We start from the raw sequence: 15,664 nt of genomic DNA, 5'->3' as shown, positions 1-15,664 counted from the left end.
TCGAACCCACGTCCTCTGCATTGGCCACTAGACCACCAAGGAAGTCCCACCACCAGTTCCTGGATTTTGCTTCCTCCTCATTCCCACCCTCCACCATCACTACCCCATAAATACACTTTGCCTTTACCATACTCATTTGGACCAGTTTTATAAATGAACTCTTTCACTTTAAACATGCCAAACAGAATTGCAATCTAGGTAATTTGCGATAAATTTAATTAGATGTTCACGTTAATCAGTTTATAGCCAAATTTGCACCTACAAATCTTCACACATGTATTCCATCAAGTAATTTATTGCCTCTCTAGAAACCATATCAACCAAGAGTTTATGGTCTTTTCTGTTCTTGTACTTTCAATTTGTTATTGCTTATCAATGTATGGTAGAGGGAAATGTGTTTTGTTTAAGTCTATTCATCTCAGTGTATGATATATACTGAAAACATTGCTTGTTGTGATATCAGATGCCATGTAATGTACTTATTTATTCAGTGATCAGTCACTATTAATCCTAATACTCTAAATCTCCCTTTGTAAATATGTGTGTGTGTGTGTGTGTGTAAGAAGTGGGAAGAGGAACTATTATTCCAACTTCAACATGTCAAAGGACTTGTCTTTATCCTTGTTGTATACTTGTCAAAATTAAAATGATGTTATCTTGCCAGGCAGTTCCCAGAATACACTCAAATACACATCTTTGCATAGAAAATATTGCGGTTAAATGTACCATGTCAATTCCTCATTTCTTTCCCGGGTTATTGTATTTTTTAGAAGATGAGCTTAACTTGTGTTTTAGGAAATCTTATTTCTTTTGTATTAATTTGCTCAGCTTTATTCTTATTACACAGCCCTAAGTTTAAAAAAGTTTTGTAGGAAAGTGCCTTTTCCTATAGCTATTGAAAAAATTCTGATAGTGTTTAATAGTGCTTCTTTTCCTCCTCCTTTCACAGTAGTTACTCTACATTATGTACAAATGTTAAGAAATTCTGATAAGGCCAAGCCAGCTGAGCTTCAGACAGGACCTGTGTTTAAAGAGAACATCACACATCTGTTGAGTAGCCCTGCTGGGTCAATTTTCACCAGTTTAATCAGCAGCCAGTCCCTCTAATGTTATATGCCTTCTGTGAAGAACGAGTCTGCTAAAGCTTATTATAATGTGGGTTATAATTCATTCCTATTATGTCCTTAAATAGGGTTGTGCTGAGGCCGTGCCCAGCAGTGGGCCATGCACTAAGCACAGGAAATAATAAAAGTCACTTATAAGATTGGACCTTTCAAAATATGAATAAGGAATTCTTTTGTGTTCCTACTTATTTAGTTGAAAGCATTTGTGCTCATAGTGCCTGAATAGGACCTTGTATGTTAGGAGGTGGATTAATACAGGTGTGAAGGTGTGCATGTTGGGAAAGAATTTGAAAGGCTCTTGATTCCATAAGAATTTAGGAAGACAATCCTGAAAAAGAATTTCAGTGCTTAGCATAGTGCCTGGCACTATGACATCAATAATTATTTATTGAGTGAATATGTAAATGAATCAATCTATCTGTAAAAGGTTTAGGAATGCCCAGGCATAGACCTGCTAAAAAACCCAGTACCTGTTTGAAACTGTATTCAATTAAACCTCTTAATTAATTTTCCTTTGGGGTAGTGCTGTAACTTATGAATTCAGAGATCACCCAATCAAAAGACAGCAACAGATAGGCTTGTTCAGAATCCTGATTTATTGACCCTGCTATTGCTGTGCCTCCTTTTCTTTTCTTGGTTTTATAGCTCTAGAAGAGAAGTGTTTGACCAGAGTTGTAACCAAACACACATCTACTTCCATTCTGCATGTCAGTGGGAGCAATGCAAGCACTGGGATTATTGCTTAGCAACCTATAATAGCCAAGCACACTAGAGGAGTACTAGCAGGCTGCAGCAAAGATAAGACAATGATCTAGTTCATGTGTGAGTTTACTAATGAGCCATGCAGATGGCTAGATATTAAGCTGCTATACATCTGTAGCACTCCCCTTAAAGCAGGAGGAGGAATATCTGCCTTGAGTTATGCTGAACAGGTTAAAAGCAAAGAGAGGATATTAGTACCTGCAGTCTTAAAAGAATTGGTCTCTTTCACACTTATTTAAAGTAGAAATAAAAGTATTATATATTAATGAGCATTGTGACAAAACAGAATGGAAACACTCCCCCACCCCCCACAAAAAGAGGTTAACTTGTTTACAAATCCAACTGAGAGGTAAGGGAGAGCATTGTACTACCCTCCTCACTTCCCTCATATGTGAATAAGTCAAGGAGGAAATCAAAATTTGGGAGGGATATTCATAAATACTCTCCACTATTGGACTTAAGACATTCCTTAGATGAAATATTGGCTTTTCATATGTTTTTAAAATAGACTACTTAATTTTTTTCCTGGGTAGAAAGATGGATACTATCTAGGTGGAATTTAAAAGTATTCTTCAGAGTACTGTCAATAAAGCTGAGGGAGAAATTTTAATAAATAAAAAGACTTTAAAAATATTTGTGGATAGCCTCCCCTAAAATGAGAATGAATAAATGCATTGCAATAGTCATATCATGAAATCTTATGAAGCAGTGAAAAATGAACACACTAGAGCTGCAGTTATCAATATAGATGAATTTAATAAACATAATATTAAGTATTTAAAAGGTCACAGAATACACATGATATGAAATCATTTTTATAAAATTTAAAAACAAGGACAATATTTTATTGCTTATATATAATATATACAAATGCAGAAAAATGATAAACATGAATTCAGAATAGTGTTTCTATCAAAGTAGGGGTATTTGAGAGGCTTTAATATACAGATAATTTTTTTCTTAAGCTAAGGGTAGATATATGGCTACTTATATCATCATTATATATACAGGTCTTAAATATTTCATAATAAGTAAGATTTTAAAAAGCACTGCTCTAAGTTGTAGAGGTTCTGGTCTCTTAACCTTTTACTGCACTTGTACTATTTATTGAGAGTTATTAATGATTGAAGCATGACTTAATAACTACTTTCTAGTTATGTTAAAAATAATGAGTATAAAAATAATTTACATATCTGTTTCTTCTTTTCTGCTACATCGACGAAGTAAAAGAAGCAAAGAACTTTAATAGTATATGGCCCTAATCCTGTTTTGGTTCAATTGGGCATTAATATTATTTCAGTGGAGAGAAGCAAATTGACTAGTAGATAATATTTGAAACAGACCTGGAACTATTTCATCTCCATGGCCATATCAGAAAAAAAACTGTAAGATTCTAATTAAGTTTTCCATTCCAATCACCTCAGCAATCATAGCTACAGGAAAAAACATCTGATAGCTTATTGTTCAGAGCCTGAACTACCTAGCTCATGGGAACCTAATTATATTTCTGTTATAGATTAACAACAAACAATTAGAAAATGAAATTTTAAAAATACAATTTTAATGGCATAAAAAAACTAAGTATCTCAAAATAAATCTAACCAAAAATGAACAAAACCTCTACACTGAAACTATAAAGCATTGTTAAAAGAAATTAAAGATGACCTAAATAAACAAAAAAAGTACCTTATTCATGAATTAGAAGACTTAATATTGTTAAGAAAGTAGTGCTCCCTCAATTGACATCTAGATTCAAGGTAATTCTAATAAAACTTTATTCAGAGTTCCTTATGACAATTTGATTCTAAAATTTATATAGAAATGCAAAAGACCCAGAAAAGCCAAGGAAATCTTGAAGAACAACAAAGCTGAAGGATTTATATTACTAAACATCAAGATTTATAATTAGGTAACAGAAATTAGAACAGTATGACATTGGCATAAGGATAGACAAGCCAATGGAACAGAGTCCAGTTGAAAGTCCTATATTGAAAACAGGAGGTGTTTTCAATAGTGATGCCAAAATGGAAAGTATGTATTTTTGAGTCCTACCTCACCCCACACGTGTAAATAAATTCTACATGTATTGTAGATGTAAATGTGAATGATAAAACAGTAAGTAATTTTAGAAGATAACAGGAGAATATTCTCATGATTTTCTAATATTTTGTTGAAGATTTTTACATCTATATTCATAAGGAATAGTGGTCTGAAATTTTCTTTTCTTGTGTTGTGCTTATCTGGCTTTTGTATCATATCTATGCTGGCCTCATAGAATGAGTTAGAAACTGTTATGTCCTCTTCAACTTGGGGAGAGGAGTGTTATAAGGATATGTTTTAATTCTTTAAATGTTTGATTAAATTCACTGGTGAAGCCATCTGGTAAAGTTTTCTATTTCTTTTTGAGTCAATTTAGATAATTTTTGTGTTCAAGGAATTTGTCCATTTATTCTAGGTTATCCTTTTTATCTCTGTGAGATTGATAATGTTCCCACTTTCATTTCTTATATTAGTTTTTTTGTGTCTTCACTCTTTTTCTCTTTGCCAGTCTAGCAATTTGTCAATTATGTTGATCTTTTCAAATAACTAACTTTTGGTTTCATTGATTTTCTCTGCTGCTTTTTTATGATTTTTTTAATGAGTTTTTTTTCTTTCAGATCTTTATTGGAGTATAATTGCTTTACAATGTTGTGTTAGTTTCTGCTGTACAATAAAGTGAATCAGCCGTATTTATACATATATCCCCATAGCCCCTCCCTCTTGAGTCTCCTTCCCACCCTTCTGCTGTTTTTATAGTCTCTGTTTTGTTTATCTCTACTCTAATCTTTATTATTTCCTTTCTTCTGTTAGTTTTAGATTTATTTCGCTCTTCCTTTTCTAGTCCTTAATGTATAAACTTAGATTATTGATTTGAGATTTTTCTTCTTTTTTTAATGTAGTCACTTACAGCTATAAATTTCCCTCTGAGCACTGCTTTCACTGCATCCCATAAGTTTTGGTATAATGTGTTTTCATTTTCATTCATCTCTAAGTATGTTCTAATTTCCCTTGTGATTTCTTCTTTAACCCATTGGTTGTTTAAGAGTGTTTTTTAGTCCCACAGATTTCTCCTATATCTTCAGAGAAGATATACTTTGTATGATATTTATGTTTTAAAATCTATTAGGATTTGTTTTGTGGCCTAACATATAGTCTATCCTGGAGGATGTCACACCGTGCACTTGAGAGGAATGTGTATTCTACTGTTATTGGTTGGAACATTCAGTACAGATGTATTAGAGCTGGTTAATTTTTGTTTATGGCATGCAGTATGGGTCCAACTTCATTTTTTTTTTGCATATGGATACCCATTTGTTATAGCACCATTTGTTAAAGAGATAATTTTTTCCTCATTGAATGATCTTGGCACCCTTGTTAAAAGTCAGTTGGTCATAGATTTATGGGTATGTTTCTGGACTCTCAATTTTATTCTATTTCTATATGTCTATCCTTATGCTAGTACCACTTTAGTAAAGTTTTATAGTTTTCTTCCTATTGGTCTGGTACATTTTTGTTTGGTTTGTCTCTAGACATTTTTAAGTTTTGTTGCTATTATGAGAAGAAATTGTGTAAAATTATATTTTTAATTGGTTATTGCTATTACATGGAAAATCAATTTATTTTTGTATTTCAATCATGTATCTTGCATTGGTTACATACTGTCTTCTTAAAAACCTGTAGTAAAATACACATAAGGTAAAATTTACCATTTAAACTATGTTAAAGTATATGATCCAGTGGTATTAAGTAAATTCATAATGTTGTGCAACCATCACCACTGTCTAGTTCCAGAAATCTTTCATCATTGCAGATGGAAACTCCATGTGGTAAGACTTTTAAAGCTGAAGATTTGTATCTTCTGTATTGAGGGATTTTCTTGCATTATTTCTTTGAATATTTCCTTACCTCTACACCCTTGGTCACTTCATTTGACAGTTGTATGAGATGAATATTAAAAGTTCTGGATCTATCCTCCATTCTCTTATTTACTTTGCTCTTTTTATCCACCTTGACTTTATCTTGCAGCTTGCTGACTGATTGTTCAGTATCTTCTGATGTTCAAGCCAATGCATGGAAGATTTAATGGCAACAGTAATCCTTTTTCATTTACAAGAAACCCCTCTCTCTTGCTTTATTGGTTTGTTTAGTTTCTTTTTTTTTAAATAAGCTTTTATTTTTAGACTACTTTTAAATTTACAAAAAAAAAAAATTATGAAGATAGTACAGAGAGTTCCTCTCTATCCCACATCCAGTTTTACCTATTATTAATATCTTATGTTAGTGTGGCACATTGGTCACTATTAATGAGCCAATATTGATACATTATTATTAACTAAAATCCATACGTTATTCAGATTTCCTTAGTTTCTACCTAGTGTTCTCTTACTGTTCCAGGATCCCATCTAGGATACCAAATTTAATTGTCATTTCTGTTTAGACTTTTCTTTGCTTTAACAGTTTCTCAGATTTCCTTGTTTTTTATGACCTTGATAGTGTTAAAGAATATTATCAGGTATTTTTGTAGAATGTCCCTAATTGGGATTTGTCTGAATTTTTAAAATCATAATGGGACTGAGATTATGAGTTTTTGGAGGAAGACTACAGAGGAAAAGTGATATTCTTATCACACCCTGTCAAGCATACCATATACGCCATCCATACAGCACATTTATCACAATTAATGAGCCAGTGTTGACTTTCACTGTTGATATTAATCTTGATCATCTGGCTGAGATAGTATTTGTTATGTTTCTCCACTGTAAAATTATTCTTTTTCCTCTATTCCCCCCCACCCCCCATTTCTAACTGTACTCTTTGAGAAGTCACTATGCACAGCCCACACTTAAGGAGAAGAGAATTATGTTGTACCTCCTTGAGGGCAGAGTACATAAGTTATTTGGAATATTTCTGCACAGGAGATTTTTCTGTTTTCCCCCATTTATTTATTTATTGAAGTATTTATTTATATCAGTATAGACTTGTGGATATTTATTTTATACTTGGGTTATAATCCAATATTACTTTATTTTGTTGCTCAAATTGTTCTGTCTTTGGGTGGCCATTGAGAGCACTTTCAGTTGGCTACTCTGTCCCTTTGACATGTCCCAGTCAATGCAGAGGTTTTTTTAAGCACTTCTTTACTTTCTGTCACTAGAAGATGCTCCAGACATCTTGAATATTTCTTGCCCCAGTCCTAGAATCAGCCATTTCTTCAATGAGTCCTGATTTTTTAAAATTGGAGTATGATATTAGAAACCAAGGTCTGAGTACTAGATTTCCAAGTTCTCTTAATTTTTAAAAATAATATAACTATTTCATCTCCTCTAATTTCTTTGCTCTGAGGATATTAATTATTATTCTTTTAGAGCTGCTTATATTATATTTGTTCTATTAATGGTGCTTCCCTGGATAGTATTTTATTTTATTTAGGCTTCATTGGGTCTTTGTTGCTGTGCAAGGGCTTTCTCTAGTTGCAGCAAGCAGGGGCTACTCTTCGTTGCGCTGTGCTGGCTTCTCAGTACAATGGTTTCTCTTGTTGTGGAGCTCGGGCTCTAGGCACACAGGCTTCAGTAGTTGTGGCACATGGGCTCAGAAGTTGTGGCTCTCAGGCTCTAGAGTGCAGGCTCAGTAGTTGTGGAGCACAGGCTTAATTGCTCTGTGGCATGTGGGATCTTTCTGGACCAGGGCTTGAACCCACGCCCCCTGCATTGGCAGGTGGATTCTTAACCACTGTGCCACCAGGGAAGTCCCCTTGGATAGTATTAATCATTGCGTTTGTTTAGTCATGGAGATAGTTTTCTTTAAATATTTAGTGATTCTTCTGTGTGTGCTTACATTTGCTTTTGGCAATCCCTGTTTGCTTTTCTGTGGATGACGTTTCTGTTTTCTGTAGCCTGCTGCCAGTGATTGTGAAGGAGGGGTAAGATATGCAGACAGTGAAGTCTGTCAGCAATTCATTTTCTCTGTATATGGAGGCTTTATCTTGCCTCTCTAGCCCAAACCCCCTTGTCCCAGTTCAAGGGGGAATGCCTCTGGTGCCTGATGATTAGCTCAGATGGGGACAAAGATACACAAAAAATTCAATCATTCCACTGCTACCCATATCTAATCCTTTAAACTTAGGGTGCCTCAAAGCTGCTCCCAAATTTCACAGTGATCTTCTGGATATTTTTAGTCTTATAGTTTCTTTAATCAATCTAACCCCACTACCTTACATTTTTCAGAGACCCTCAAAATTTCTGAATATTGAAGGCCCCCTTCATGATTGTTAGCATTCTTATGTTCATATTAAAACACACACACACACACACACACATATGCACACACACCCTTTTCTATCATTTCTAGAGATTTTGGTAAGGAGGGAATGTAGATGCCTGTTCTCAGTCCAATATCTTGGTCTACAATCTCCCCCATGAAAGAAGTTGGAAATATGAGAGTGGGAAGAAATATATTTACATATACATATGTGGTAGACTGTCTCTACTGCCTACTCAGCAGACATTTTCCCACCTTTTTGTCTGCCAGTTGAACCTCAATTTTGTAGCAGATGGAAATCACTTGATATCAGAGAATTTGGTCTAAACCCTGACACAAAGGAACAGATTATGATTGATCAAAACTATTACTAATAACCGCTTTTCCCTTTACCAGCTATTGGTCTAGGGTGGGCATGTAACCTAATTAAGGCCAATGAAATATAAGGGGAAGTCTTGGAGTGAGGAGTCTGGGATCTTCTCTTCTTGGATAATGAAACAGAATCTCAAGAGGAGAAAACCCCTTTGTTCTCAGTCCTTTTCTCCTTTAAAGCCTGGAGCTGTGATAGCTATTTTGTGATCCTGAGGTATAAGCACAAAAAAATAAATAAAAAACAATAGAAACAGTTTAGGTACTTAATGAAAACACTGAGCTGCTGAATGGCTTCTGATTAAGAAAACAATAAATGTCCTTATGGTTAAAGTGACTGCTGTCTGATTTTCTGTTACTTTTAGCTGTGTTCGAATGTACTATGTAAATGGATGTAAAACATTTTTTCTAATAGTATTCTAAAGTAACATAGATTAAAATCACTTCTAATATTTCTAACTTTTCACTTTTTGTCCACTCAGAATTAAACCTGGAGGAGCAGCCAAAAATCTCAACTTATTCCATAAAGGACTCTAGAGTCTCAAAGAATACTGTATTTAGAAAACCTGCAAAAGTGATTTTCAATTTAGATCAAACTGCACAGAATTCAAAGGTAGAACAGCCCTGGAAGAAAAATCTTTTTGAAAGAATGCAGGCAAGAGCCCAGGCAATGCAGCAGAAAATCATAGATAAGGAAAATCTGAAGAAGGAACTAGAAAAAAAAGCTGAGGAAAAACTCCCCAGGGATAATTTGGCCAAAGAGTGGTTTAACACTGAAAACGTGACGCTGAACACTCGTACATATTTGCTTGACAAACTTCTACCCACCTTAGTTCCTGGAATGGAAAAAATGTTAATGCAAGTGGAAGAGAAGAAGATTTTGGCAGAAGTTGATATTCCAACCAAGTTTGATCCAGTTAACCATTTAGGGGAATACTTAATGAGAAACAACCCTAAGTATATCAAAGACTCAGGAATGTCTGGTTATCAGAGAGTGATGAGAGATATCACAGAAGACCTGAAGATATATGTTCCAAACACTACTTACAACAGGTATAATTTGTTGTGTTTCCAGTTGATGATCTAGCTCCTTACATTGAAAAGCAAGTAGAACAATAACATAATCATACAAACAGGACTTTAAGTAATTTTATAGTTCTCCAAAAAGTATTTACTGAGCTACTACTATGTGCTTCACTATTTACGAGGCACTATGAAGACTAACAAGATTTATTAAGTTCCTTGTATTCATGAACTTAGTTATCTCACTAGGATCCCAAGTGTATATTTATGTGTTTATCATCTGTCTTCTTGTACTGGAAAGTAAGCTATATGAGAGGAAGGACTTTTAAAAATTTAACTTTTCAGACAGGTAATATGTTCATCTGGTTCAAAAGCTGAAGCATACAAAGTATTAGAGTGAAAACTTTCTCTCCCATTCTTACCCTCCATCCACTCAGTGCTCCACCTCTGCTGTAAATAACTACTGTTCTTAGTTTTCAATGGATCCATCCAGAGTTTCTTAGTGCGTACGTAAGCAAATGCATATATGCATTCTTAATTTTCTTCTTTTTATCCAAAGCATGTGAATGAGTTACAAATATCTTCCTCTGTTTTTCACCTGCCATTTATCTTGCGTCATGTAGAGGATTTTTTATTTCTGTGTTTCAAATTTATTTACTTTTATTTTATGGCTTCTGGGCTTTGAGTCATTGCTACATTTCATTTCAAGATGTTAAAAGAATTGTCCCATGTTTTCTTCTGTAATTATTATTATTTTAATTTTCATTTTAAATATTGATCCATTTAGAATTTATCCTCATGTAACATTTCAGATATGTATTCAACTTTTTCCTTTTCCAAATGGCTATGTAGTGAGCCCAATAACAATTACTGAATAGTCTATATTTGTTCTTTTCTAATCACTACTTTCTATTCTTGTGTGTTTACTTTTCAATATGAACTTTAGGACTGATTCATCTACTTGGAGAAAAACAGGGAGAGAGAACACCAAAACAAATAGTATAGGAATTTTTATGGAAATCAGGTTAAATTTATTTTAACTTAGGGAAAATCAACATCTTTAATAATGACAAGTGTTTCTATCCTAGAAAGCGAATCTTTCCATTTGCTCATCTTATTCTGTATCAATCAGTGTTGTCTTAAAGTTATAGGAATATCATGAAAGAGTTAAAGTATTTAAAGGTGCTTTCTGTGCCTAGATTATCAGAATTAGGGTTGCATCTTCCTCTGGCAAAAATCCAAGAGCCATATGTCAATGTAAGACCGTGTAACAAATTTGTAGAATATTCAGAAATCCAAGGGATGCTTTACAACAGCACGTCTGTTGACTTAAAGCTTGGATACCCAGCAGTCTTAGCAAAAACCATCCTGCTTTTAAATTCTCTCAGCCATATCATTGTTTGTGTTATTCTCAATCCATTACAGAGCTTTGGAGAAGTCCATTCATTTTAGGAATGAGAGTTTTCCTTATTTATACTCAAGAAAAAGGACAAATAAAATTTTTGTTTGTTTTGTCAAGACTTTATCTTCTGGTGATGATGTTAAGGTGTCCGTTTGACTCATCCTGATCTGAAAAATTTTCATCTGCCTACTTCCCTGGACAAAAAGGGATTCATCTTTGCTTGGTGTCCAAGTATAATAGGTAGAGAAGACACTCCATACTGACTTGAAACAATTTATATAGTGGTAGCCGCTTATCTGAAAAATAAAATATCACTGCTATTTATAGGTTTTACATATGCAGTATGCTTTTATTGCTTTTCCTTAGGGTTTCTGAAAGACAGATACAGAACTGAAGTGGACTATAATTCTTACATGTAAATTTACAGAACTGATAAGGAGGTTAGGTTTGTGTGATTTTGCTTTTCTTCATATTTTCTTTTCTTTTAGCATCTTTTAGTATCTTTTTCCTCTGATTCTTGATCCCTCCAATTCTTGGGGATGCATATTCTGTGTCACTACTGCCTTATTGTGAATTGACAATGAAAAATATTTGCTCTTGAAATAAGATTATAGACATCCGATAGCCTGATTATGGTGGTGGTTACACATATTTATATGTGTTGAAATTTGTACAACTGTGCACTAAAAAAAGTTAATTTTACTGTATGATATTTTAAAACATTAAACATTAAAAGAAAAAGAATCACAGAGAAAGATTACTAATGTTAGAATTCACACTATTGCAGAGAAGTGGGGCCTATAATACTATTGATTTCCTCACTTTTCTTCACCAGTCCTAATACACAGTCCTGATCCTAATTCCTAATGTGAAAAAGACAGAGGTAGGGTTCCTGAGTCAAGTTTACTCCAGGTAGGACTGGATATCTGGCATAAAGCCTGGTAAGATATGGTGGTTATAGAATATTAACACCTAAGGCTATTAACACCTAAGACTGTTCCTAGGATTTGCCGGATAATTCTATTGATTCATTTTAAACTGTCCAGTAACTGATATCCTCAGAAGAAGATAGGATTTTTTCAGTTTATAAATGAGAACAGACTGAAGACCTTATGTGCTACTGCCTTGGTTTATATATTTTCTGTCCTACCTCAGTCCTATATCATCAAAAAAGATGCTTCCCAGACCTCCAGTGCAGAATATCCTTACTCTAGTGGCCTCTGCCTTACTCTTTTTTTTTTTTTTCCTATTTACTCTTTTTTTTTTTTTTTTTTTTTTGGGGGGGGTTCAATCATCTGTTTTTATACACATATCCCCATATTCCCTCCCTTCCTTGACTCCCCCCCCTCCTTGAGTCCCCCCCACCCTCCTCGCCCCAGTCCTCTAAGGCATCTTCCATCCTCGAGTTGGACTCCCTTTGTTATACAACAACTTCCCACTGACTATCTATTTTACAGTTGGTAGTATATATATGTCTGTGCTACTCTCTCGCTTCATCTCAGCTTCCCCTTCACCCCCCACCCCCTCCCAAACCTCGAGTTCTCCAGTCCAATCTCTGTATCTGCGTCCTTGTTCTTGTCACTGAGTTCATCAGTACCATTTTTAGATTCCGTATATGTGAGTTAGCATACAATATTTGTCTTTCTCTTTCTGACTTACTTCACTCTGTATGACAGACTGTAGTTCTATCCACCTCATTACATATAGCTCCATCTCATCCCTTTTTATAGCTGAGTAATATTCCATTGTATATATATGCCACATCTTCTGTATCCATTCATTTGTTGATGGGCATTTCGGTTGCTTCCATGTCCTGGCTATTGTAAATAGTGCTGCAATAAACATTATGGTACATGTTTCTTTTGGGATTATGGTTTTCTTTGGGTATATGCCCAGGAATGGGATTACTGGATCATACGGTAGTTCTATTTGTAGTTTTTTAAGGAACCTCCAAATTGTTTTCCATAGTGGCTGTACCAACTTACATTCCCACCAACAGTGCAGGAGAGTTCCCTTTTCTCCACACCCTCTCCAACATTTGTTGTTTCCAGATTTTGTGATGATGGCCATTCTGATTGGTGTGAGGTGATACCTCATTGTGACTTTGACCTGCATTTCTCTGAGGATTAGTGATGTTGAGCATCTTTTCATGTGTTTGTTGGCCATCTGTATGTCTTCTTTGGAGAAATGTCTATTTAGGTCTTCTGCCCATTTGTGGATTGGGTTATTTGCTTTTTTGGTATTAAGCTTCATGAGCTGCTTGTATATTTTGGAGGTTAATCCTTTGTCCGTTGTTTCATAGGCAATTATTTTTTTCCATTCTGAGGGTTGCCTTTTAGTCTTGTTTACTCTGCCTTACTCTTATTCCTCCAGTAAGGTGCCTCAATTGGAACTCAACCAGCTCATTTGGAAATAGGAAGTCTTCACCATCAAACCCAGCTTCAAAGTTTGGAGGCATTAGCTCTGAGGTACCAGTGGCAATGAATTCAGACCACCAAGCGCTGACTTAGTCCCCCTGAGCCAGATAGGCTGCATTTTTATGCACATCAGTTTTATCTTCTATATACAAACTAATCAAAGCCACTAGCCAGATGTCTTCTCCTCTAATCCAGAGTGCCAGCTTTCTCTGTCTCCCTTCCTTTCTCTAGCTGGCTAATTTCTTCTCATCCTTCAAGATTCAGCTCAAGTATCAGTTCCTCTGGGATACATTCTCTCACTTCTGGTCTAAATTAGGTACTCTTTCTTTGTATTCCTGAAGCACCTGTAGGCTCATGTCAGTCCTTAGCACATTGTAATATAATTCTTTAGCTCCTCCACATCTCTTTAAAGACAAGGACTATTTTCTGTTATATTTCCAAAACTGAGCATAGTATTTGGCATGAGTTGGACCTCAATAAATATTTGTTAGATGAATGAATTAATAACTTAAAGTTATTGAGGAGTCTTCATGGTCAATCAGTATTTATTGCATAATTACTCAGGGCTCAATGTTGAGCCATACCTTATAGGAAAAAACATACAAAATTTGGTTCTTGTCATGAGAAGCTTATACACTCTAGTTAAGGAGATATGACTAAAACATAGCTAAATTTATCAAAATAGTTGTCGACACACATTCTGCCTACTTCCCTACACTTTTATCAACCTGTTCTATCTGGTTGCCTCAATAAATGTCACTTACTAATATGACAACATTCTCTCTGCTTCTAGGCCCAGTGGAAAGTTTGCCATCCTCATCTCACTTGACCTCTTAGCACTATTCAATGATGTTGGTCATTTCCTCCTTGAAATACTGTTTCCCTTCCTTCTATGATATCATTCTTTACTAGTTTTTCCTCTATCTCTGTTTAATCCTTCTCAGTGTCCCTTGCTGGTTCATTCTTTGCTACCTGATCTTCAAATATTAAGATTCCTTAAGGCATAGTTCTCCTATCACTCCATAATCCATCCCTGAGTGCCCTCATTACAACACATGTAACTAACTATTCAACATCTGTACTTGGTTGTTTCACAAGCACCTTAATTTCCACAAGTCATTATCTTATGGTTATCCATCCAAATTCTTAAGCCAAAACCAGAGGGATCAACCTTGACACTTTCTGCTTCCTCACTGATTACTTTCAATCATTAAGTCCTGCTGATTTTATCTCCTTCTTTCAAATCTGTTCATTTCTGACCCTCCCCACTGCTGTCACCCTAGTCTCAGCTAACATCATTTGCTACCTGCAGTATTGCAATAGTCTCCTAATTGGTATGTTTACATCCATTTTTGCCCTCTTCCAATCTATCATTTACCTGTAACTGAAGTGATTTTTTTTTAAAGGTTAACCTTATCACATTTTTCTCCAATGTGAAACCTTTCAGTGGTATCCCTTTATTCTTAGAATAAGAACCAAAATCCTTAACTAGGCCTATACACAATTCCTTGTATGACCTAGTCTCTGACTTTCTAGCTCTGGCTTCCACCTCTCTTGTTCTCACACTGTATATATACTCCAGGCATATAGGATTTCTTTCACTTCTTCAAACATACTATGCTTCTTTCCACCTCAAGGACTTTTCACATGTTGTTACTTCTTCGCCTTCCTCCTATCTTATCCTACCAACCCTTCAGAGTTCACCTCGAGTACCACGTCATCATGAATTTGGGTTGGGACCTTCCCTTATATGCTCTCTCATCGCATCTTGTGTTTCTCCTTCATTGCACTTATCTCAATTGTAATGGTTGTTTCTCCTGCTGTAATGTGAGCAGAAACTATGCCTGTCGTATTCACCATTGAATTCCCAGCCTCTAACACTGTGTCATGTGAGTAATGCTCAGTAAATGTTTGTTAAATGAATTTACTGACATATTCTAATCTGGCTTAGAATGGTGAAAGTTTTCTTGTGTGTTTTTTTTTTTAGATATGATTATTTTGAGCTATTTCTTAATTTGGAGTAATTGAGTATTTAAGTTTAAATTCTCTGGGACTGATCATCAGTACCTAATGGAGAGGCTATAATAAATGTTCTTTATCATTTTATAAAATTCCAAATCGGCCTGATTATTTAGCTGTTCAAATATCATTGATTAACCAATAACTTAGATCTTTCTTAAGTCATTGCACCTTATGTCAGGAACTTCATTTCATGATAAGATATATGATGAATAAACAGGAGAAAATAAGAGTTAAGTATAATAATTAAG

General features: G+C 35.0%; 1 protein-coding gene across 1 annotated transcript in view; it reads left to right on the top strand.

The window, feature by feature from the left end:
- Nucleotides 1-15,664, top strand: part of EFCAB5 (EF-hand calcium binding domain 5) — a 114,468-nt gene that overhangs the window by 10,453 nt on the left and 88,351 nt on the right. Inside the window, exon 5 of the mRNA XM_057716360.1 lies at nt 9,035-9,605. Within this exon, the coding sequence (XP_057572343.1) occupies nt 9,035-9,605 (571 nt within the window). The remainder of the gene's footprint in view (nt 1-9,034; nt 9,606-15,664) is intronic.

The sequence above is a fragment of the Hippopotamus amphibius genome, chromosome 17 (genome assembly GCF_030028045.1).
Source record: "Hippopotamus amphibius kiboko isolate mHipAmp2 chromosome 17, mHipAmp2.hap2, whole genome shotgun sequence".
Taxonomy (NCBI): Eukaryota; Metazoa; Chordata; class Mammalia; order Artiodactyla; family Hippopotamidae; genus Hippopotamus; species Hippopotamus amphibius.
Note: the sequence above shows the minus strand (reverse complement) of the source record. Positions and strands in the feature narration are given on the sequence as shown.